We start from the raw sequence: 25,635 nt of genomic DNA on the forward strand, positions 1-25,635 counted from the left end.
TCCAGTGCATAAAAGAGCTGCCTCCTCGTCTTTGTCACTTTCTGTCATTAAAATGTCCACCAGCGCATGTGTTAGTAGTCTAGCAGCCATAAAATTGGGAAGGACAAGACGTCTAGGCTTCTGTGCTTTTAGTCACCAGACAGAGGAATCTGTTTCAGAAGTGTTTATAGGTGGAGGGTGGTGGAGTTTATTTTACTGGGAATCCAGGTTTACACATGATTATGGTTTAAAGCCTCAGTTAATAATCTTTCAGCAAGGACGCTAACGGGATTGTGACAAAGAAAAGTTTGGATCTTTTGTACTGAACAAAACCCACATGGCAGACCACATCTGATGGTGAAGCATGAATCACGCTTTAGTCTATCTCTCTCTCTCACACACACACACACACACACACACACACACACACACACACACACACACACACACACACACACACACACACACACACACAATGTGTCCACCACTGCCCCTATCAGTATTGGAAAGTATCTGGTTGCCTTGGTTGTGGGATATTCTGGGATGGTGTCCCACAGAGTGTAAATATAGATGGCACACCCTCTGCCAGACACACACACACACACAGGCATGAGGTGTCTATCAGTGTTTTCCTGTTCAAAACATCTAAACAGAAATATCAACCACCTTCAAAACGCGACACAACCAAATTCATATATATTTTTTGTCTTTAGTCTTTTCATTTAGACAGTTTTCCCTTTATTTGTGTAAAACTGTTTTGTCCAAAGGTTTCATGGTTTGGGATTTGTGTGACTGAAGGCACTCCTTAGACTCCCACACATGTGCTCTGTGACTTTGTGTCGCCCACTGGAGAAGACCGTTTCCTGAAAGCCTTGAGAATTTAATCCCAGACAGCTGAGCTCCACTTAAAGCAATTTTCAGGACACATCTGAGACCCTGGTTTACAATGGCAATTGCCTGAGATTGGCTTTGGCTGCATTGCTTGATGTATAAACATGCAAGAAAAAGGCCAGGTTAACGGATCCTTGCTACACTTTAGGTCTGTGGAGAATATGAACTAGAACACACACACACACACACACACACACACACACACACACACACACACACACACACACATGGAAAGTGAGGCATTTGCTAGTCAATGATGGATGGTTTCGTGGTTGTGCATACTGAAGCTTTAGTTTCATGTGGTATCGTTCTACTTTTACTTTTTAGTTTGACTTGACTTGGTTTTCTGCTGCCTGTCTCTAAATGGGTACACAGAATTCGGCGACTCTCTGTTCGCTCTTTAAAAAAAAGAAGTGAAACCGCACCAAAAAACACATGATGGCGTAGCAATGCAGTCATCTTTGTGGTTTTAATTGCTTTTGTAAGTCGTCAAAACCGCAAACTACCATATCGCTCCTTTGAAAAAAGACCACCAGACAGCAAGTCTATTCAGCTGCAGCTGAATGAAGTGATTCACGCGAAGCAGACCCACAATCACAACTGTACTTTGGGCCACAATGCTCCTTCTTTGACCATTCACTGCCACCCTGTTTACTGCGGACGCCAACGCTCTCCCGGTGTTCGTTGGCGACGTATGATGTTGATGTTATTTCCCGGAGCTGGTGATAAGCTACAGTAGCTGCTGGCTGACAGACACGCTTTCATCCTGAGATTTGATAGCTGAGGAGGTTGAGCGTGAGCCGGATGCCAAATTGACCCCACGAGCCTCTCCGCAAGACTAATTTTACCGCTTTTGATCTCCATTGCTTGAATGTATGAAGTATGAAATAATGAATCTGCATTGCGTGCTGGCGGATTGACTCCCTCTGCTTAAAACTGACAGAAGTCTGCCTTCCTCTCCTCGCCACGATACTCTGTGTCACATTTTCCTCCACTCTTGGCTGCTCTAGGCTGTGCTCTTGCTCTTTGTCTTGCCAAGCACACACAAGGGAATAATGGCTTTTCCTCTTCACTTTTAATATCTCGGGAATATCATGAGCTTTCAACGGCGTTCTTGTCCGTGCATACGCTATTACGCAAAGTCAGCACATGAATACATGGCGATAGGCAAACAAACAGAAATACTGTTGATTAAATGTCAGAAATAGTTTGGTCCTTGTGCCCACGGGAAACTATGCTCCACAAATAGCCACCAGTCCACCAGAGAGAGTGCCGGCATGGTGTACTTTCATTTCATTGCACATTTCCTCGTGCCTATTCATCACTTTGGAATAAATCTAATTAATTTTCTTTCTTTATCGTATACTGCTTGTGGACGGCTCCTAAATATATATTTTTTAAATATACAAAAGCCCTCAAAATGCTTGTCCTCTCTCAGAGATGACAAAGTGCAGCACTGCCAAAATGTCACACCCAGCAAATGGAGAACACTCACAGCCGAGTACAAAAAGCGAGGACGACGAGAGCTGGCTGGAACTGTTTTTCAGAGCAACGGTGATCTCATGCCCCGACTTCATGAGGGAACGAGAAACGACTAACCTGCAGCAATGCTTGATGGGAATCAGGAAGCTCCTCCCAGAGACACAAACGCAGGAAGTGCCCACGGAATCACATCACTCTCTTTTTTTTTTTCCAACATTCTCAATATCCTCTGTCTTCCTCTGGCAATAACGCCCTGCTTTCACTTGTATCTTTCTGTCTATCGATTCCAGCTTTCCTTCTCTGTCTTCTTTCCTTGTCAACTTTGTTTGTGTCTGTTTTTAGAGACGACGAGTATGCGTGCAGTATCTCTTGGTGTTTGTTTTCACACCGGTACACGAGGAAAAAGTAGATTTAGCTCTAAGGTTACAGAGCTGCTAGATTCCAGAGCTGCTCTGCAGAATCATCCCACACCTCCAATACTTCTCCCATTATTAGTGTGTGTGTGTGTGTGTGTGTGTTCTCAGTGTGTTTTGTTTGAGCCACATCTAGTCGTACAAAATTAGAGCTCTATTGGGACTCTGGTTTGACGCTTCAAATATGGCCGATGTAATTTAATCAGAATCAGAATCAGAAACCGTTTATCTGCCAGGAATATTTACACAAATGAGGATTTTTTTTAGGCGGAAGGTGCATACATTAGACAAAACGTGCTATTGTTCACGTCCTCTGTGTTTGATATAGTGATGAAGTTGTCTTGTGTCATTTGTAGCATAACATGTGGTGCACGCTGTATGCTATTGATGTAGTCATATATTATTTTAGTATTTCCAATTTGGACTATGTGGATAGGATGTAAAAAAAACCATCTGTGCCAGGTGTTAACTATAACAGTGACAAGACTACATATTGCTGGAGGGGGAAGCAGATGTACGACAGTAACAAAAACAGATGTGTCCGTCAGACCAGATCGGCAATGCCAGAATTCTCCTGAAACCCAACCAAAGCCCAGAAGACGTGTCACTGTGGTGTCCGTTAGTGTACCTGTGTATTATGTCTTCCAGCTTCTTCCCTTGTTCTTCATCCTGCTCCAGCTGTTTCCGCCGCACCTCCTCTTTCTCCACTCCGATTCCCTGGAGGAGCCATCGCTCACGCGTGGCTCTGGACTGGGGAGGGAACAGAGACACATGTTACATGATGTTACATACCAGAGCAGCCATGTCCTTCAGCCGGACCGTTACACTTACAGTTGCTGCTACGGATCTATAGCAACACCACAACGCTCTCCAAATAGCACTTCTTCCCTAGCCTGGTTGTGACATCATTAACAGCCAGCGGGGCCTCCGTTATGGAAGCTAATTTGTGAGATGACTGCCAAGCACAGCTACGTTTGAATAAAGAAACAAACACGCAGTCCCACACATGCACACAGTTCACATAACAACAGATTTTCTCTAAACTCAGCTCTTTCTCACAGGAAAACACTCTTTGCTGAACGTGAGGCACCGGGCCAAGAGAACTGCAGTTATCGGTGATACACTGCTAGTTTTCTTTAAATACACTGAAGTATTTGGCGGCATCGCGGCGCATTAAACGCGGAGGTGAAAGCCTCAGTCGTCTCATCACACGGGGTTTAGTGCTCGTCTTTAATGTCTTGAAGATGAATGCCAGAGCAGCGTGTTTATGTATCTAATGTCTCGTCTCCTGTCTGGAGCTCTGTTTTGTTACCACAACAGAGCCGAGTGGGAACACTTAGCTTCACCTTTGGCTGTTTGCTGTCAAACTGTTGCTTGGCTCGAGACCTTTAGATCTGACAATTAGCAGTACGCGCACACACACACACACACTGACACACACCACGGAAATGATTCCAAAGCATTTCACCACTTGCTGTCAGAATGTGGAAGCTTGGCCGTTTGTTTGTGTGTTTGTTTGTGTGAGTGTGGCTGCTACACACCTACACAGCCAAGCGAACCTCACAGAGATCTTGTTTAGCACTCATTTTGAGTTGTCAGTCAGGCACATTTTTGAAAGAGACTCAAGTTGCACAACTAGACTGAATGGGCGTGCTTCTTCTTATTCTGTACGTGGGGCATAGAACACATCCTTTAACCAGAGGAGGACGCTGGCCTGTAGCTGACCTTGACCTCTGACCTGCCTGTGGAATTGTATCATTTTATTACAGTAAAGCACAAAGAAGCATATTCACATAAATGGAGGATTTTTGGACCATTTAAGAAGAAAAAAGTTGTGTGGAATAATTGACCAGTTTCCTCTGAGAACCAGCCCGCTCTCGGCTCTCTCACTCTCACGCTGTTTAATATACTTTCCATTTCCTGTTGAACTGTAACACACAACTAGTCTGGGCTGGAATCTCTTTAAAGGGAAGGTTTAGGGGGGGAGTGGTGGGGGTGCAGAGAAGATCTATGACATTCATAAGATAGCAACAGTTAAAGCATCAAGTCACCAAAATGCATAACTGCTACAGAGAGAATCAAACAGAGACAGAGGGGACCATGCATGCTTCAATGGAAAGTGCTGCTGGGTATAACTTAACTCTGAAACATCACGATGTTTACATGGTCCCGGGCTCAGATCAACGCCTCCATTCTGGAAGGCTTGACTCCTGTAGCCAAGAGGTTCTTATCAAATCTCTGGTCTCCAGTCTCCATTTCCTCTCCCAGGCCACCACGTCTCTGGAGAGAAGACTACAAAGCCTGCTTCATGCTGCCTGGCTGCGTGGCAGTCAGAGGTAACGGCCATTAAATGGGACTGTGTGACCAGATGCTGATTGCATCTGGAGTTCAGGCCGGTTGGTGTTGTACAGATGCAAACTAAACTCTGTAGGGGCCTCCCTTCCCTGTTTAGCTCAGCGAATGAGAGAGCAAAGCACGGACATGTCTGGGTTATATGACGTGTGTTATACTTTTTATTTTTCTCCAGGGAGCATGGGAAGTACAAAGGGAACAGATAGGAGATGACCAGGAGCCCCCGGACGCCGAGCCAAGTGGGGCATTCCCGTGGCCTGTGGTACATCTTACCCCATCACTCTCCCCTCACTTCCTGTCATCTCCCTAGTGCCAGCTAACTAATAAAAGCATTAGGCTTTTAAAACAGCGAACGGAAAAGCTTTTTTTCTGGATATTGGTTGAATTATTATCAGTTATGAAAATGCAGCTTGTAATTACTTTATGTTGAATTCCCCATGAGGGTTGTGCAATGTACTGTAATTAAGTCCTTTACTATTTTTTTATCTTATGCTAATTTAAACTTCCACTTCATTTTTGAGGTACATATTGTACAATTGACTCCACTACATTTGTCTGACAATCTTTTCATCCCCTTCCTGTCCAGTAAAAACCACGAATCTCCAGATGCGTTTATTATAAGTGTACCTTTATGTGTTGAGAAGATGCTTCTCCTTCTTAAGATAAATACACTATTCATAAAGCCTCTTGGACCAGCTTGGAAAAGTCAAAGTCATAGGTATCAATCCAGACAGTGCTGGGTCAGTTACACTAACCTGACGATTAAGGCTAAATGTATGTTTTCCAGCCCATAGTGTAGAAATCTAGACTCAAGACTGTGATCAAACCCGGGTACTGCGGCTTAACCCTCATTAGTCGCGCGCCAAATACACACCGTGCGCATGGCTTCATTGTTTCTCAATTGTCGATATTTCCATTAGTGTGTGTTAAATGCTGGAAAACACCGGCATGTGGGAATCAAACTTATTTAATATAGGCCTCATTCACGCCAAGTGTGTTTAAAGGCTCTAATTAAAGAATGGAATGTATTTTTATTGCAAATATTAAAGCTGGCTACCATACATATTTGTAGTATAAGGGCTAACCACAGCTGTTTTCCAACCCACCCTGCATCTGCACAGCATTTAGAGCTGCAGGATTTTCCAAACCGTTTCCCCTCACAACACTGTAGTGTGCAAACAAGTGCAACTCACATTTACTCACGCGTGCGTTCTAAAAGTGTGGCGGGGAAACAGAAATCAAACTTCATAAACTTCATAAGCAGATGACGACAATATTAAAATGTATATGATGCCTATATCTGGTGTGTCTCCACCTGACAGGGCAGGTCATGTGCTGTTCTGAGCTTGAGCGCGAGGTCAAGGGACTAATTCTTCATTGGTTTGAAAGGTTCAAGCACTCACACATAAATTACTGATGTCTGTAAGCTGTTTTTCAAACTCACAATCCGTCAGCAGTGTCCCCGTTTACGCACTGGCCGACTATTTGAACGTCAAATCAATGTTTACTGGAAACACAATCTTGGCTCACTGGTAGCGGCTGGCAATAATTATTTCGGGGATATATGTTTATGTACATTTGGATTTGAGTGTTTTTCTGAAGAAAAAAAAAAAGAAAACATCCAAGCCTGCCCCGCTCGGCCAAGGGAAACTCTCCCACACAGCAGGAGCACTGAGATTTGGACGCTTCGATGGAATGGACTCGTTACCTGTTGGCCAGAAACTGACTTCCACATTTCACCCTGCACACCGGTAATCAAACACACATGCATGTACAGCTGAACGCAGGAATGGAGCAAAACTGTAAAATAGGAAGGCACATGATACATCTTTGAGAGCACGCTCTGTCTCTTTAACTCTCTATGACATTTCAGGTCAAAGCAAGAACTATCAGTGGAGAAAAAAAGAGGGATTGATTGGATAAGGGGAGATAAATGACGGCCTCACACACATTTGTAAAGCGTTCCTGTGAGCAACATCATTCCTCTGCTAGCTTCTAACCCTCATCTGAACTCTCGTCCTCACCTCATTCATATCTCACCATAAACTCAATAACTGACCTTAAACTAACTGAACATCAAGTCTGAGAGGACGCTTCCTCTCTTATCTCCCACATACAGTAGCCCAGACTTTTGCAAAGTTCAGCCAAGTTGTGGATCCAACAGTAAATATGTCATCACATATTCAGACAGTGAATATACAGTCCATTACCTCATAACGGAGGAATGTGTCTTCGCCGTTTCTTTGCATCTTCATAATGATTGAACCGGTAATGCAGCAAAGTACGACTGGCTGTGATTTCACCAGCAGATGCACCCTCATGTTTTACATACGCTGAAACTCACTCTTTATTTGTTTACAGTCATTGTGCAGAATCCAAATTTAACCGTAAACTAAATTCTTAATCTCCTAAATCCTCCTTCTCATCATAAAATGCAGTCTTCACCATAACCTTTTCATAATTCTGTAATTCAAAACTAACTTCCTGTGGAACACACACACACACACACACACACACACACACACACACACACACACACACACACACACACGCACACGCACACAAACCTTGAGATGCTGTAGTTGTAGCACCAGGTCATCAAGCTGGCTTCTTCTGTCTTCAATCTCAGCTTGCCGTTTTCGCTTCTCCTAACAGACAAAAGGAAAATCAAATTATCTATTAGTAAACGTTAGATTTATATTGTCAGTATAACAAAAAAACGTTTTATTAGTATTTTATGAGCGGGCAGTGAAAAAAAGAAAAAAGAAAACAGAGTTGAAAAAGTTGCGCATGATGGTTCTCTAATGCACGCCGGTGTATTGATTGAGTGTTTTAATGTTAATGCTCATCATCCGCGAGACAACATCCCTTCGGGCCAATCAAGGTTTTCATACATTCAATTTACAAGGTGAGCAGAGACTTAATGGCCTCTCAGACAGTACATTCTGTCTAACTCAATTTAAACTGATGCGGTCTTGTTTAGTCTACCGGGTGGACGATGTCTCAGAAGAGACTTCCAATTGTTTATGGTTTCAACAGAACAGCAAACGAGACAATGACATTCATAAACTGAAGCTGGGATTCCATTTCAAGGTTATGTTTCTGAAAGGATATATCATAAACACAAATGATCCCCATTACACTCACTTCATCTGTACCCCAAGATGGGGAGAAAAATTAAGTATTAGAGGGGTCAGAGGTCAGGGCTTATTGAGGACTGCGAGGGGTCAACGGGACAGGCTATCCAAAGAGGAGGGATTAGGCCTTGAAGCCTCTAAATGACGTTGAGATTGAACTTGGGGTGGGGCGAACAATCCTCTACTTCATGTGGAGATGAATGAAGCTGATGTTTGGAGTGCTAGAGAGCACGGTGAGTGGGAGGTTTGAAACTGAAAAAAATAAATAAATAAAATCCTCAACAGACAGAGGCAATGTGGAGGCACTAGCTTTGAATATACTTTGACGAAAATGTATGGGAATATAAACAAAGTAGATCCCAGGACAGCCCTATTTGGGCTCTCGCTCTCTTTTTTTCCTGGGACATTTCCTGTTGGCTAAATATAGCTATCAGGGGAAAACCCCAAAATGTGTATGAACGTTAGACCACCTCTCCAAACCTATCATTTCTGTTACTTCGAAGGACTGGGACTGATCTGCAGTAAAATCACTATCTGGCAAGCATGTTCTCCACATCTTCATCATCCTGTTGTGTGATGTCTCTCAGAAGTAAATGCGATCGCGTGACATTGTTATGAGGAAGTATTCCCTATAGGGATGAGGTTGGGTTGAAGGTTGGAGGCATACAAAGCATCTGACTTTGACTCCATCCGGCTGCTCTTTGCATCCCTTCCCCCGCTAACAGTTATAAACACAATCTTTCCCTGCCTGTAGCCTCGTAGCTGTAGTTGAATGAATGAATATATACTTTATTAATCCCCGAGAGGAAATTTGGTGTCGACATAGCAGCAATTTACAAACAAAAATAAGATATAAAAGCAGGGATGAAAGATATATACAATAATAATAATAATACAAAATAAAATAAAATAGCTGGGGTGAAAGAAAGAAACAGTATTAAATTGGAATTAAATTAAACGTAACCAGTAGAAGTGCAAAAAAAAAAGTATATTAAGTGTGTGAGGTGTAAATAAAACAAACAATAAACAAACAATAGGGGAGTGCAAAAATGCAAATTATGTATGTAAGTATATGAAGTGTGAAGTGTAGATAAAAATAAACATAAACTTGTACAATGATTAATCATTTAGAGGATCTGGCAAGCGGTGACTTATTATAAAGTCTTAATGCTGAAACTTAACCAAACCATGAAAGTGGAAGATCAGGACAAAAGTCATACGAGTTGTTTTTGTAACGGTCACGTTTGGTTGTTTCAAGCTTTTATAACAGACGGCGGAGAGGTGATGGGAAATGAGGATAGGATGGACAAAGCACCTAACACCGTGGTTCACGCTCTGCAACGTAATCCCTAAGGGACGGGGAACCGCCTTTCTTTTTTCCTCTGGTGTTCCTCACGGGGGCTCAATGTGGCATTTTGGCCACCAGATAATTCCATGATGTTCTAGGCGCTTAAACAATCTAAACTTTTGATTAGAGGCCTGAACGAAACGATGTTGATGACAGATTTATGACTCGAAAAGCTTGACACCTGCGTTTCAAATTAATCTCCAGGCTGCAGTTTTCAGATGATGCACACCATCATCAATCGTATATGTGTCATCTACTGCTGACCTGCTATCAGATAAAAAAGGGTCTACAGTAAAGAGTGGTGGAGTCGAAGAGGTCAAACAGATCCAATCTCTCTTTTATAAAATAAATCAGGAAAAACAGACCAGTTGGGAGAACACATCACAAAGCTGCACACAGGCTGTGAAAACATCTGTGCAAAACCTGAGGTCATCTCTCTCTCTCTGTCATACACACACACACGTTCACCCAAACATGTACACACACACCGCAGCAGCAGCAGTTCCCATGGCCTGTGAACAGTCAAAGAGCCCGAGCAGGGGTATGGTCCGCAGTTGTCAAGGACTGTAAAGGACATGTGGTCGAGGAATGGGACAAAACACACACACACACACACACACACACACAAAAGCAAATACACACACACACACACACACACGCACACACACACACGCAAATACAGTCACGGATATGTACACACAGATAGTGTAGACACAAATATATTCTCAAAGTCAACTAGTACGGCAGGCGAGTTTTGTAGAATGGGCAAGCCCTGCGTAAAACACAATATTGTATTAAAAAAAAAAGATGTTTTTTTCGCCGGTTGCTAAACCGCGCACGACTTTGAAGTTGACAATAGCTCTGCAGCAGATAATACAGACTCTTCATTCATTACATGAGGCAAAGCAGCGCGGGTGCCCACTGCAGAGGGATGTGGAAAAAAACAAAAACAAAAGGAGGTTAAAAAAAAAAGCTGACACAGGCTCTATGCAGCGCAATGCAACATAATCTTACAACACAGTATGGAAAACACTGGTGAACACTGTAATACAGTTATGCTTCAAAAGAGAAACCACAGTGTGGTGGTCTAGCATGAATAAAACATATCAGGATGTAGAGTCAGAGGTTAAGACCCTGCTTGCTCATACAGTACTTTACTGCCGTTGAGTGCTTGTCACAGTTTGGAATTCCATCCGGAAATTTCCTCCAAGATTTTCCAAGAGATCCACATATCACAGATATGGACTCTGGCAATCCAAATACTGCAGACTCCTCCAGTTTGGTCATATTCTCATATATATATATATATATATATATATATATATATATATATATATATATATATGGAGCCAAACTTGAAATGTTCTTTTAGAATAAAACAAAATCTAAATATAACAATGTCTTCACAGTATAGCTTCCACCATGATATTTTATCTGTAGAACATATATAATATACAAAACATATATGTTTATATATGTTATATAATATATTTCTAATAATACAGTGCTTCTTTAGTGTTTTGCACTTGCATGGCTTAAGTTCGGAACCGGGCCGAGAGTTTAACTGTGGAGGACTCTTCAGCTCCCTGGGGTCAGAGAGTTCCTCTGAAAAAGCGTTGGATCCAGCTATCACATCTCAATCATAACAGAAATTAATTGGCGGGAGGGATCTGCACTGTCTGCAAGAACAGGATAAAAAAAACATGTTTGCGTCTGAAACTGCCGAAGTTAATTGAAAGCCTTGTGCAGTCGAATTGGCAGGAGGAGGAGGAGAAGGAGGAGGAGGAGAAGGAGAAGGCTCTCTTCACTGTATTTGGCGCCGGAGAACAAGTCATCCTCCTCTGGAAAATATGTTGACATTCTTGGCGACAGACTCACGACTTCCCACACTCTGACTCACTGCGAGTTTGGCCCCACTTGGCTCGCTGCTTAGCTCTCATTCAGAGGACATCCCACTACTGCGGACACCCTCAAAAAAGTTAGACACTAATATAAAATGATGTGTTCAATATTTAAAATGGCTAAGCCCTATTGGAGATTTTTACTGTGTCGTGTTTTTTTTTTAGCTTCAGAAGCCAATGAAAAGTCACATGGGCTACGCGGAATTTAGTAACCTCCCATCCTACAAGGTTAAACATTTTGGGAGTGGAGAGGGTCAAGCCTCACAGTATCTGGTTACAGTTCCTGTAAACGGGAGTTCAGCATGATGAACTTTCACTCTTCTTCGTTGGTGTCCACACCAAAAGCGATCCGATGTCCGTTTCCAAACATAACCTCTTGTTTTGTTTAATATTCTCAGCCCTAACACATTGTGCAATGGTAGTGGTTCAGGATCCAAGCCCCCAAAGATGTGAAAAAGGCCTCGCTTTCTGGACAATAAAAAAACTGAATAAAGCAGGAAACAGAGGAGCCAATCCTGACTGGTGTGAATGCAACCTATGAATCATTGAGCAAATTGCAGACTTAAAGGAGGATTCACAGTTGTTGTGGGACCTACATAGAAGGAGATTCAACAGAATATCAGTTAAAGAAAAGTTTGATTGGAAGGTCAAAAAATGTAAGATGGTTTACTGGATGTACTTCTCATTTATGCATACACACAATAACGTCCCAACGTTTTTTTTACCAGAAAGTAAAAAGGGTTAAATAAGTTATTCACTAAGTTTTAATAGGAAAAAAATGCATATGAAGTGATGAGGTAAAAAACTAAAACCAAAAACATCAGTAGAAGAATACAAAATGTAACTTTTATCACGTGCCCATACAGTGACAGAAAAAGAAAATGTGTCAGAATTTGGCAAGCATTTAATTGCAAACACACACCTGCTTATGAAGCAGCGTCCACCATTACTGATGCACACAAGCTCTCGGCCCATGAGGCACGAGGTCACACAGACGTGATTATAATGTGACAAAGCAGTGATGCAACTGTGTTGGATTTGAAGTTCTGCTGGTGTTGAGATTACGAACGGACGCGAGCTGCCGATCAGACGGGTCACATGCTGCACATGCCAACACACCCAGCAGAGACATCTCACTGAGGAAGATCGTCTTCCGTCCGGCGGGCGGCCATACCTGAACACTTGAGAGACTGAAATGGACCTGTGGGTTAAAGGTCACGGGTTTGATTCTGCGGGTAATAGTCCGAACGAATGAGCCGATGCCAATAAATGTGAATGCATACATGGATCAAATGACGCGTCCACTTTGCCCTGAGCGGTGACTGTCGGAATGTGATGTCCTCCCCAGACAATGCTAATTTGTTGGCTTCCAAAAGCGCTAACCTGGCAACGCGTTAGCCAATGGTGGTGTCGATAAATGCAGACGTAGCACGTGGCTGAAATGTCTTTCATGCCACTGTCATGCGATAGCAGCAGCTGGTGACTATACTCACCATGTCCATACTCCATATGGACATGGTGAGTGACACAATAATGTGTGTACTCCTGCATTCACATGGACGTACACAAACACAACAAGCCAAAACCTTTTAATGCCTCCCGTCGTCTGCTGCAGGAGTCAACGAGCAATTCCGTTTTCTGTTTTTAGGACGATAGTGGTGTGTTCGATTCATAGCTGCGTCTCTGCTAAAATTACTTTCGCTGCATGCCAGCCTCGCTGGTGCTGTGTCCCGTCACTCTGCATGGTTTACTATCAAATTCAGCTCAAATGTCACCACAATAATTTAGAAACCGGCAGTGCCCACTAGAGCTGCATTCCAGTCTCAAGTCTCTGTGAGCCCTAATGCAACTCACACACCCACACACACACACACACACACACACACACACACACACACACACACACACACACACACACACACACACACACACAGACACACACACACAGACACAGACACACACACAGATACACACACAACCCCCAGAATGTCCAGTAGGTCCAAGACAGCTGCTGCTAATTTTGGACGGCATGTAATGCCTGGCGTGCCCCAGACCCCCCGGTTACCCGACAAACCCCACCCCTTGAAATGACTTTGCCCCGAGCACACTCCCCACCCCCATAACATGCTGGAGACCATAAACCAAGCCTCCGCCGGTCACCTATATCCACTCATGCCTCTACAGGATCTTCTCAGATGGCGGTTGGCAACACCCACAAATATTCCAAACCTTCAGAATTCAGGGAGCCTTCTGAACAATCGCGTGCGGGCAGTCGGACCTGGCTATACACTGAAACTGACACAGTGACTCCAGTGACTTATCATAAACCAACAGCTGTGTCATTGTGCCATCTGCATAATGCAGTATTTACGGAAGCAGACAACCCTTTTTTGCCAACTTGATCAAATAAGCCAGATCTGGTGTTAACTAAATGAAAGCTTAAAAGATGACGAACATCTGTTATGTAGGCGGGAAAGAGTTGAATCAGCTGCACTTATCCAGGGCCTGGAAGTTGTGTTTAGTCTCACCTCCGAGTGCATAGAAACACTGGTGCAGGCGAGTGTCTGATTTAGTGCAAATAACTGACACACAATTTCCAGTTTGCTACATTTTGCAATAGTTGATCTAATTTACATTACCTGCTGTAATAGCAGATAACATAAAAGCGCTGCTACATGTCCTTCAAGGCTTTTCAAAGGTTTGACTAGTTTTACACTCAAACCAACAGGAACCCAAAGGCAGGTTAAAACCAGAAAAATGGCTAAATTGGTTTAGAATTGTAATTGTACTCACAGCCTAAAGCTGAAAGTAGAAAAGTGGCCGCATTTTGGCGACCTGAATCAATATGGTCCGTATCGCTTTCAAGTGTTAAATGCTGCCAATATGTCAAACTATGAGTGAGTCAACTGCACAAACTGAAACTAGACATTCCTGCAGGAAGGCCCAGCCCCCCACTCTATTTACCTCTCTTAACGCAGCCCATTACCCCGGTCCTCGCTGCATGCCACAGTCACAAATCTCATACATGCCAAGGTCTAGCTAGAACACCCCCCCACCCCACCTCGACCTTCACCCTGCCTCTCACTTCCCTCTGTCAGACCTCACTAAGTGGATCCAGAGCACCAAAGACCAGCTTCCACAACGACGCTGAGTTACCCAGATTACTCCACACAGCTCACCCAAAGAGATCAAACTGCGGGTGATAAACCCATTCAGAACTGCACATTAATCTTGTGTGGTTGTTAAAAAAAGAGCAAAAACTTAAACAACAGGCACAGAGATTTCGATTTCGAGCTAAAAGGTAATTTTTTTGTGCGGTGCGGTTTTCTTGCGCCAGCAACTGTCATTCATGTCCTAAATCTCCGTCTTTCCAACAAACAAACATGCGCACACACACACACACACACACACACACACACACACACACACACACACACACACACACACACACACACACACACACACACATCCTTCATATCAATCCACATGGACCACTTCCTAATTCCCCTCAGACTTGGGTCCCAGACGATCTGCAGCCTGTGTGTGTGTGTGTGTGTGTGTGTGTGTGTGTGTGTGTGTGTGTGTGTGTGTGTGTGTTTCAGCGGGTTAGCTGAGAGTCCAAAGGGCTGAGGTCATCTGTGTATACATGTCACAGACGGTACAAAGAAGTCAGTGAATGGACACACACACACACACACACACACACACACACACACACACACTTTAGTGTATGTATTTTTGCACACGCCGATGCCTTTGGCAGGCCACAAGGGCAACAGCTAATTAGAACGCTGAAGCCCTCACCAATCATTGGCTGGTCTCAAAACCATAGGCCGGGTTTTGGTGAACACACACACATTTTCAGAACACACACAGACATAAACATACATGTGCACGTGCGCACACAAATGCACGTAATCTGGTTTTGGGGGGAAACCCTGACCAAGCTGCACTCCAATCCGCTGGCTATAATTACATGTTAGCAATATACCAATTACAGGTCTGGAGTGAACAACATGACATCACAACTTTTTCCTAATCTAGCCAATTAGTAACCATGGAAACCAGCACCGCTGGCAGCTGTCATGACCATAATCACTATCAGACTGTGGGAATCTTTGTCTGTTTGCAAGTGTTGCGGACAAACGTGCCAATTGACTAATCAAGTCTTTGATTCAAACCCTGGCACATGTCCCACTCTAACACTAACCCGCTCACAGGACTCACAGAACAGAACCATCTCAGCATGTTGCGCTTAGTTTAGTTAAGTTTAACACAAGATACGGTGGGAAAAAAACGCAGCAGTGAACCGACTGTAAATCAACTGTGCAGAAGCGGAAAGATGCTACTCAGGGGTCGTTGCACTCTTGCTCCTTCAATAATTCATGAGAAATAGTAAAGTGCTTACAGAAAAAAAAGTCACATATATAGGGATTATATCATAAGCGAGACGGACAGACTGCAGGCAACTTAAAATAAGTCCATGTATAATGTGCTTTGAGCAAATTGTACAGAAGACTTTCTGTAATTTCCCATCACTGCCTCACTCCAATAGCTGTGATTAAGCAGATAGGTATGTCGTCCTTTTGCTAAACTCCCAAAAAGAAGAAAAGAAAGGTGATTCACAGCCATTATGGCCATGCTTTATTCATGAGCCACACACAGGACACAGCCGTCATCAGAATGTTATTTGCAACAGAGACTGGTCGGTCTGCAACCTGACGCTGATTATCTTCTGATCCATAAATGAAGCGTGCCAAAGAACTCAAAGCTATCAAAGTCCAAATGCCACGTTAATTAAAAGCGGTGTGACATTCAGCAGTTGTGTGCTCCGGCGCCTCAGACACAGAGAGGACTGGTCCAACCCCTGGCTCGGAGATTAGCGGAAGCTTCCAATTTGGCTCGAAATCTGCTAAAGTATTGATGAGGTCTCGGAGTATATTCATTATTGATGACATCATTACCATGTCAGCTGCAAACCCGAGACAGTGTGTGAGTGTGTGTGTGTGTATATATACTGTACACCTCTCCACAAGGGTTTAGTACTACTTATTCAAAACAGTCAGACAAGGAAAACATTATACATCATAAACATAAAGACCACATAAACTAGTTTAAACGACTTTAATCCAGGGATTCTGATATGCTGAAGCGGCCTACGGATTAGGAAACGCTTGCTTTTGATTGGCAGGCAAAAGAGGTTTTATAAGATTCTTCCCCTTTCCCTGTGAAACGCTCTGGAAAACTTTGTCCAGCTTCTGTATTTACACTGGCCCCGTGTTGTTTGGCTGAGTCCGTGGCTCACAGAGCGCTTAGCTGCCTCAGAGGGTTGTGAGTACTATAAGTGTAATAGTAACCCCTCTCTATTCAAGTGCCTGGTAGGGCTGGAGGGCTAATAGCGCCTCGTATTGTCGTTGATATAGTGTACACACACACGGAGCTGAGATGAGACAGATGCTCATTTGAAGGAGACAAACTTTTACTTGTGTTCAACGACTGACTTTGCTTTGCGTCGGAGCTCTTGGCACTTCCAGCAGGACCTCTGATTGTTCTTCAGGACAGAATTAGACGAGACACGACAGCTGCCGCCAGAATATTCTGCAACATTTGTTGTTATTTTTGGCTTCGTGCACCAAACCAAAACGCATTTACGCGATACTGTAATCGATGATTTTTTTTCTCCCCCCCCCCCTAGAGCTTTGTCCAATTCACACACGCAAGAATGATGCAGGAAACATAAACTTCCTCTCTGCTCAAAACTGTCAGAACTTTCCACTCTCTTTCTTTACTTAAGTGCCTGACTGGTTTAAGTACATGCAGCCTGGTACGGCTGCCATGTTTCAACGTGGCCAAAATAGTTTCTCCATCTGCTGCTGTTGCTGCTGTTCACCCCACTTGTGCGTATGAATGCGTGTGTGTGTGTGTGTGTGTGTGTGTTTCTGTGCCTGTGTACGTCTTGAGTGTGTGTGGTATGCTGTGGTTGCTCGCTGGCGCCAAATTTAGTCCCAGGCAGTGAATCCAGGTCTAACTGTTGCTCTTTAGTCCTATCAGTAGTGAGCCAAGCACTTCAACAAATGCCTCTGTGATCGTGAAACATGGCGGAGAGTATCTAAACATATTCAGGACCCCCTCGCGGCTGAGATCATGCAAACTTTGGAAAAGCACGAACACCTAAAAATCTCAGACATCTGTGCAAAAAGAAGAAGAAAAAAAAACAGAGCTGATTTTCAACCAACCTTGGTTTACCCCAAAAAAGACATGGAAGAAAGATGAAAACATTGAGCAGCAGTGTAGGGCATAGTGAAGTGAAAGAGGAAGACTGTTGGGGGGCCTATGATGTCATGAAGCTCCCGACACGTTAAGCCTATTCCTCTTTTCATTAAACTATTAAATAACTGCAATGATGCAATTGTGGTTATCAAAAACCTAAACAAAAACACGTTTATTTAAGCTTTTGTCACCTTGGTTTTAGCATTTAATCTCCCAGGTAGACCACCAGCTAACTTGTTGAATGTCTAATAGCCACGGGGTCACCGGGATCGTGTAGCACCTCTACCGTTTACGTCACAGGGAATCATTTGGAAATGTTCGATAAACTTGAACTTTGGCACGGGGGCAATGAGGCACAAACAGATAATTACTTTGCCCGCCCTCTACATGTGTTTGAGCTGACGCGAGTGGAAGGTGAATGAATAATGTGACGAGTTCGGAGAGATCATGGCAGAGAACGGGAGAGAGAGGGGGGAACTCAGGAAAGAGGCAGAGAGAGACTAACAGAGTTTGACATGATATTGTACTGTGAATGATAGAAAGAGAAGAAGTCAAGGAAGGTCAAAGAAACACAAAGAGACAAAAGACACACACAAAAAAAGCAGACAGTTTTAAAAAGCACTCTGACTTACCGCCAAGGCCTGCAGCCTCTCTTTGTGGAGCTGAGCCTCCTCACACGACATCCTGGAGGGGGGAAGCAGGGGAGAGGGGGGCGAAAAGGAGAAAGAGACGTGAGATCTGGTCCCTCAGCGAGAGGTAAGAGAGGCAGAGAGGGCAAGGGAAGTATGGAGCAGTGAGGGAAGAGAGAAGGAGAGGAGGAGGAGGAGGAGGAGGAGTATCCAGACGAGGTCCTTCCTCAGCGGTAATCCAACCAGAGCGAGGAGACAGTGGGAGAAGGAGCTCACACTGAGGGGAAGCAAAGATCTCTCATTCACTGGCCATGTGCCTCACACTCAGCCCACTGCTCGCATTCTCTCTCTCTCTCTCTCTCTCTCTCTCTCTCTCTCTCTCTCTCTCTCTCTCTCTCTCTCTCTCTCTCTCACCCACTCGTTCTTCTGCGCTCCGTTTCTCCTCCCATTTGTCCCTTCCCTCCCTCCCTCTCACTTTTTTTTTTTTAGGCATGAGCCATGTATGATTAAACAGCTGGGAGGAGCAGCTGAGAGGAAAGGGAGAGAAGCAGAGGAAGAGAGAAGTTATGGCATGAAGGTAAAGGGGGTTGAGAGAAGAGAGGGAGAGAGAGAGAGAGAGAGGGGACGAGGGAGGAAGAGTGGAGAAGAATTGCAGAAGTAAGGAAAAAGGGAAGGAGAGGAGTCATTTGTCATCCTTGAAAGCTGGGATGAGACTATGGGGAATGGAGGATAACAGTTTGAAGAGTAAATTACTCTTGTTTTCTATAATTTTGCCCTACATTTTCAGTCCCACAGCTTTACCCTCCCTCACCTTGGATCAAGGCAAATTATTACTTTGATAAATCAGTAGATTAACATAAATACACCTCCCTCCTATCACAAATATTGGTCACTAATAAAAAATGTATACGGAACGACATAATTATTTTTATTTTATCATGTTTTGCAAGTGAGATAAGAAAAAGAAGTTTCACAGATTTTAGTGGTACATTTATTTTTTAAATGGTCAAGAATGTATGGGTCACAGTTAGAAACCTGCTTTCACAGTCACACAATTATTCTAAATTAAAACTACTAAACATGAATGATAAAACAGCTTTCCCCAACCATAAACGTATCGACAACAACAGGAACAGGACATTGAATGAAACCTTGCTTGTCATGCTTGGGGACAGAGCTCACTGGCCAATCGGCCCCACTGCATTGTGACATAACAGCTTCACCATTGTAATCAGTTGAAAGAGTTGCTGCTGCTGAGAGCTATTGCTGTGCCACCGTGTGCTTTTGTTGCTGCCAATCACAGGCCAACAGAGACGAAGGGCCAATACTAGCATTTAGCGTGTTACTATTGTTTCCATATATTCAGCTCTTTTATTAATGCAATCCTATGAGACCGCATGCAGCGATGTCGCCCACACACACATACACACACTCCTTCAGCTGACTCTTCAGGTTCTATTTCTGGTCACTCCGGTCATACATTTATTCCAGCGCCTTTCATTCAATAGCAGAGACATTGATAGAAGCTTTCTACTTTAGAAAAACAAGAGCAGGATAGAGACACAAAAATAAAATAGTGACGATAATTGTGTCACTCTGTAAACATCAATGGAACATCGTTCTAAATACAAACTGTAGCAAAAAACAACTCTTTAAAAAGCAAGACACATCTTTAAACACACACACACACACACACACACACACACACACACACACACACACACACACACACACACACACACAAAAGCAGAGTGTGTGTGTAAGTGGGTCACTAACTGTGTTCCGATTTTCTTTCTCCCTATTTTAACTCTTGAGGTTCACCTGCATGGGTTTCATGCATTCTTCTTCTGCATCCTCAATTATTTTATTCTCTTACAACAATATTGATTTTCCTTCCTCCATCCTTCCTTACATCCCTCACTATTTTCCTCCTCTTGCTCCCTCTTTCCTTTGCTGCATTGCTGCCCTGTTTCTCGACATTCGTCTTACTTTCCCACATCCAACACTTTCTCCTCGCATCCATCAAGTTCTCCCTTAACTGCTTCCTCGGCCCGTCATCCCTACTCTCACTCCTCCAACCTTCACTTCCTCCTTTCCTTTCTCTTTTCATCCCTCCTCGTCTCCTTTCTGACTCCCTTCCCACTCTTCCTCTTTACTCCCCATCCCTCCCCTCATCCTCTCCTTCCGTGCACCCGTTCCTCTTCGTCCTCCACCTGTCCCTCCTTCCTATCTGTGCGACTTCTTCCTCACACTTTCTCTTCCTCCTCTTCCTCTTTTCCCTCTCGTCCTCCTCTTTCCCCATCCCTCCTTCCACAAAGCAGACATCCTTATAAGGAGAAACGGCAGCAGCAGTCTTGGCCAACTCTTTCGGGAATACAGAAGCATGCAACACACTCACAAAAACACACACACACACTCACAAAAACACACACTGACATAACAGCTTCCGCATTACTCCAAAAGAAAGAAAAAAAAGGTGTACAATAAATAACTGCAGCTGGAGAGCATTTGTCCCATAAAGCCCCTGTGCAGCTGAACGACTAGGAAGAAAATAAATCAGAAAGTTGTCGTTTTCAGCCCAGCCATGTTGCCATAAGTTGTTATACACCAATACACACAGGCTTGCAGATATGGATTCAGGAGTGGTGACATTTGTTATCTGCTGCAAAGTTTGTCTTTTTTGCAGGGCAGTAAAACATTATTTTGCCTTATTTAATATTTCTGATATAGGTGGTATTCTTAGTTTTTAAGTAAGCATTTCTTTCATTAAGTTTACACATATTATGGACATTTAAGTTCACAACAAACACTCTATCATTAAAACCAAACCTGTTCAAATTAATTCCATTATCAAATAAATTAACTGTCGAACATATATAATATAATTTGTTACATTAACATAACTTAATCTGTTATATTCAACAGCTAGCTCATTGTTTTGGTTTTGTAGCCCAAGCAGCTGTTTGCAGTGGCAAAGCTCTCATAAACCAGTTACTGACTGGCTGGTGAACATGTGAAGTATTTATTGCCCGATATTTCTCTCGGGACTTGAGACAAAACACAAATATTGTTGTCTTTGCAGCTTTTTGCGCTGCCATAAAATGGCCAAACAAATACGTTCACAGAGGTTTAGTTTGATTTTCTTTCTTGGAATTTTCCTCATTTGACAGTTTGCATGTGGAACCATTCATGTCGTCCGGACCTAACAGGCAATGCTTGTCGTAGTATTTAAAAAAGGAACTGATGAGCTATAATTTATGTTCTCTTTGATTTTCCTAGGTTTGAGAATTAAGTTTGTAATTATTTTATCCTCTTCAGCTCAAGTTAAACACACCATATTGTCTTACTGAGGTTCACCATCAAGCTACGAACAAATACAAACTGGACTGTACCCCTGGGGCTCCATCTTCAATGTGGGGACATGCAGGTTGTAGACCGTGACCTGTTTGGGTTAGCGACATATAGTTTATGTTATAAAACCAGGCTCAGCTCTGCAGCTGTCTGACTTTAAACCGTCAGACTTCTGGCCCGTCTCTGTTTGATCTGGATTTGCACCAATCACATCATGGTGCTGGCTTCACCAAGCATACTTACTCTAACACTGCTCTCCTCCATCATGACATCTTATATTTGATTTCCTTTTGTACCCCATTTCTGTTAACTCGTTCCTCGACCTCCTAAAATACCATACCGCTCCCTCCCCCTCCAATTCCTTAATTCTGGCGTGAGTTGTGTTGGTTGGTCGTCGTTGTAGACAACAGCATCATTGTTCCTCTGCATCGCCACGGCGACGCAATGAGCTCACTGCACAGCCAGCCCCGCCTCCCCCCATCCCGGCCCAGAGGTAATGGACTCCAGATGTGGAACCACACACACACACACACACACACACACACACACACACACACACACACACACACACACACACACACACACACACACACACACACAAAACATGCAAAAGGGTGAGTAGGAGGGAATCAGCAAATATGGACAAAGAGAGTAAGTCAGAAACACTGTGCATGTGTGTTTGAGTATGCATGTGTGTTTGTACTCCCATTTAATTCTCCCCCCTAAAAGAGAGAGAGAGAGAGAGAGAGAGAGAGAAAGAGAGAGAGGGGTGGGCGCAGGGGGGAGAGAAAAAGAAACCCAAACAGACATATTTCTGGCTATGTGAGTGCCAGACGTTGATCTCATTCATATTTTATACATCACTGAGGGAGGTCAAGCTGTGTTTGGGTGTCCCACTGTCTGTCTGTCTGTCTGTCTGTCTGTCTGTCTGTCTGCCTGCCTGTCTGTCTGTCTGTCTGCCTGTCTGTCTGTCTGCCTGCCTGCCTGCCTGTCCGTCTGCTCGTCTGTCTGCACACACAGTTGTAGTAAAACCAAGCACTTAATTTTAAGTATCTTTATTTTTCCACAGAAAAATATGTCAAAAATATATAACAACAACAAAATAAATTGTCCAGGCGAGCCCCGTTGAAAGGTTTGACGATGACTGCACTTTTGGAAGTCACTGGCTTTCTGCAACTCATCAGATATCTTTCTTTCTAACTGATACAACTTCAGTAGTTTAGTCTGCTACAGCCACGCAAAGCGGATTCTTTTATTTTACTGTTAAGGTTACAGAAACTTATGGCTTCTAAAAAACAACTCCCCAGTGAACAATCCCTGCTTTTCGTGTAAAAAAAAAAACGTACACTGGCTCAAGACGGCTACATTCTGTAGAAACATACAGGGCCTCTTAAATTGCCCACTAACTAACTAACTAACTAACCAAGCTATTTGAATGGGGATTTAGGTAGCACATCAATTAGAATTTCGTAAAATGGTTAAGAGTAAACTGTGATGCTGAACTTTGTGTGCAGTTCAGTCTGTCGTTATTGTGCTATATTTCTCTCAGTCTTTTATTCTCAATATTTTATATTCCAAGAGATTGGAAGAATTGACATGCACGTGAGTCTGCATGCACTTAGAAATGTTTAAAGAAATACAATTAATATACAGTAAAGTATCTTTTAATCATTTTAATCCTGAGATGTATTGTAGATGATGAGAAGCAGACGTCTTGGCCTCCAGACACTGAGATTATCACCACCTCAGCATGTTCTTTCTGCTCCCTCTTACCCTGAATGCCGTTGTTTACAATTCATTTTTTTATGGAGTGGATATGGAAAAAGAAACCATACACATTGTGTCAGCAGATCATTTGAGTAAAACGCAGAAGACCCACTGTGTTTTTTCTTTGTCTACCTTCCATGAATGAACTTGAACTTGCCCACAGGGTCATACATACGCAGGGGACCACGTGTGCTGAGACAAACAATTATTTTCATTACCAATCAGTGAGTTAATTACGTTTTGATTAATTGGTTAATTATTTAGCCAAAGGAAATTTTGCAAAATAATGAAACATGCTCATCAAAATCTCACATTTTTCAATCATTTTTTGGGGCTGATAATTGACTGATCCATTATTAAACTACACTCAAGATGTCAAACTGCACTTTGTTTTAAAATGAGACCAAACAATGGATAATGACAGAAAGACGAATTGGAATATGGCGGTTAGCCTTGCTGGGCTGCCTCGCGGTAGAAGTGGATCTGCTCAATTCAAGCCATCACTATTAAGAGCCTCTTTCCTGTAAGACTTCCCTGAGTGTGCAATAAATAGCAGCAGAGAATGGGCCATCTGCCATTGTGGTGTCTACGCTCTCTCCATGACCACAAATACTACCTTGTCTTTCTGCTGATTCAGTGGACAACCCAGAGAGAGCACGCTGCATATGCCGATCAAAAAAAAGAAGAAAAAATTATCCCATTGCACAGAGGAAAAACAGACAGAGCAAAGACAAGATAGGATTGTGATGGACTGACAAAATCTCGACAGCGCCGTCTCATTGTCCCAATTAAAACATTAACTATTGATGAAGCAGGGAAGCATGTCTGCTTCACACTCTCCTGCACTGCTTCATGGGCGCGGCTCTGACAGGGGATGCAGAAATCACTAGGACCTGTCACTCAAACTGCTGTTCAGACAGCTGATTGAGACTCTTAGCTTGTAGGTGAGCCGCAACATAACAAGTTATTCATCACTCAAACCATCTTACCGCTCAGCATCCCCTAATCTGCAACATCTGCAGGGTCTATTCTGTACACACAAAGAGGACATATATATATATATAATATTTAAAAAATAGGATTTTCAAGTTTCACAGACCAGCTGCAGATGTGACAGTGACAAGACTCTTTCTGGCATTCTTCAAAGGTAAATCCATCAGCACATCTACACGGTCAAATAGAAGAAACAAAAAGTCAAGAATTTCTGAATTCTATGTTGTTGTAACTGTAGCTTCAGCAGAATACAACACAGTACACCCACTGCGTTTGGAATTGTAAAGAACAACTCCCACTCTCCTGTTCTGCATCCGTGCTCAGCATCACTGTCACCACTTCTCTCCACACTAAGTCATGTTAGCAGCTGATGGAAGCACGCTCAGGTGCAACAAAAGAATATCAGTGCTTTCTATGTGTCAATGAGACTCAGGAATGAACAGTGGATTCAGCTTGATTATTTACCAAAGCTTTTGTCTTCGTAACGTTCACATCTTACTGTGGGTCACCTGTGCGTGGGCCTTTCTTCAGTGGGAGTCTCAATCATGATGCTGAGCCAACTCTCGGCCCACGTTACGAATTCACCTGACTGCTAGCATGTTTTTTTCAGACTGACATCCGGGTCACTTCGTGTCGACAGAGCGCCCGTTTCCACTCGTTACATGAGCCGGCAGAATACTCAACATTAAAACTGGAGGTTTTATGACTGAGTAACCCCAGTAGCAACACACACGCTGGTACTAGCTAGCTAGCAGCGTTAAGGCTACAAACAACATGCAACTATCTGTAAGCAAGAGGAAAACGGAGACATCTTGTCTTTGAACGCACTAGAAAGGCCGTCACATTTGCAATCGTAGTTTTCAAAGAAAAGTATCACATTTGGCCAGTACGGCTATGGCATTTTATTGTAACGTATTGGGAAGCACGAATGTTACAGATGTATTGTAAAATACAGGGGTCCTTCTCTTATTTTCTACTGATATTGTTTTCTTTTGGGCCTTTTCGATATGCAAGAATCTGAATGCTCTTTGTCTGGAGATGCAGCTGCAGGTCGGATTGGTTTGAAAATCTGCTGATTTTGTGCCTCTCTGGTACTGGTGGGACATCATCAAATACTTGACA

The 25,635-nt window shown here is 43.2% G+C and overlaps 1 protein-coding gene across 1 annotated transcript in view; it reads right to left on the reverse strand.

Annotated features, from left to right (window-relative positions):
* The window catches only part of LOC306751346 (paralemmin-1-like), a gene marked incomplete at both ends in the record, with an annotated part of 31,764 nt that extends 11,060 nt beyond the window's left edge, over positions 1 to 20,704 (reverse strand). Inside the window, 4 exons of the mRNA XM_079234911.1 lie at positions 3,394 to 3,515; positions 7,685 to 7,765; positions 18,406 to 18,457; positions 20,616 to 20,704. Of these exons, the coding sequence (XP_079091037.1) occupies positions 3,394 to 3,515; positions 7,685 to 7,765; positions 18,406 to 18,457; positions 20,616 to 20,704 (344 nt within the window). The remainder of the gene's footprint in view (positions 1 to 3,393; positions 3,516 to 7,684; positions 7,766 to 18,405; positions 18,458 to 20,615) is intronic.
* Between the last annotated feature and the right edge of the window lie 4,931 nt (positions 20,705 to 25,635).

Source organism: Taurulus bubalis (assembly GCF_910589615.1).
Source record: "Taurulus bubalis genome assembly, chromosome: 19".
Classification (NCBI taxonomy): domain Eukaryota; kingdom Metazoa; phylum Chordata; class Actinopteri; order Perciformes; family Cottidae; genus Taurulus; species Taurulus bubalis.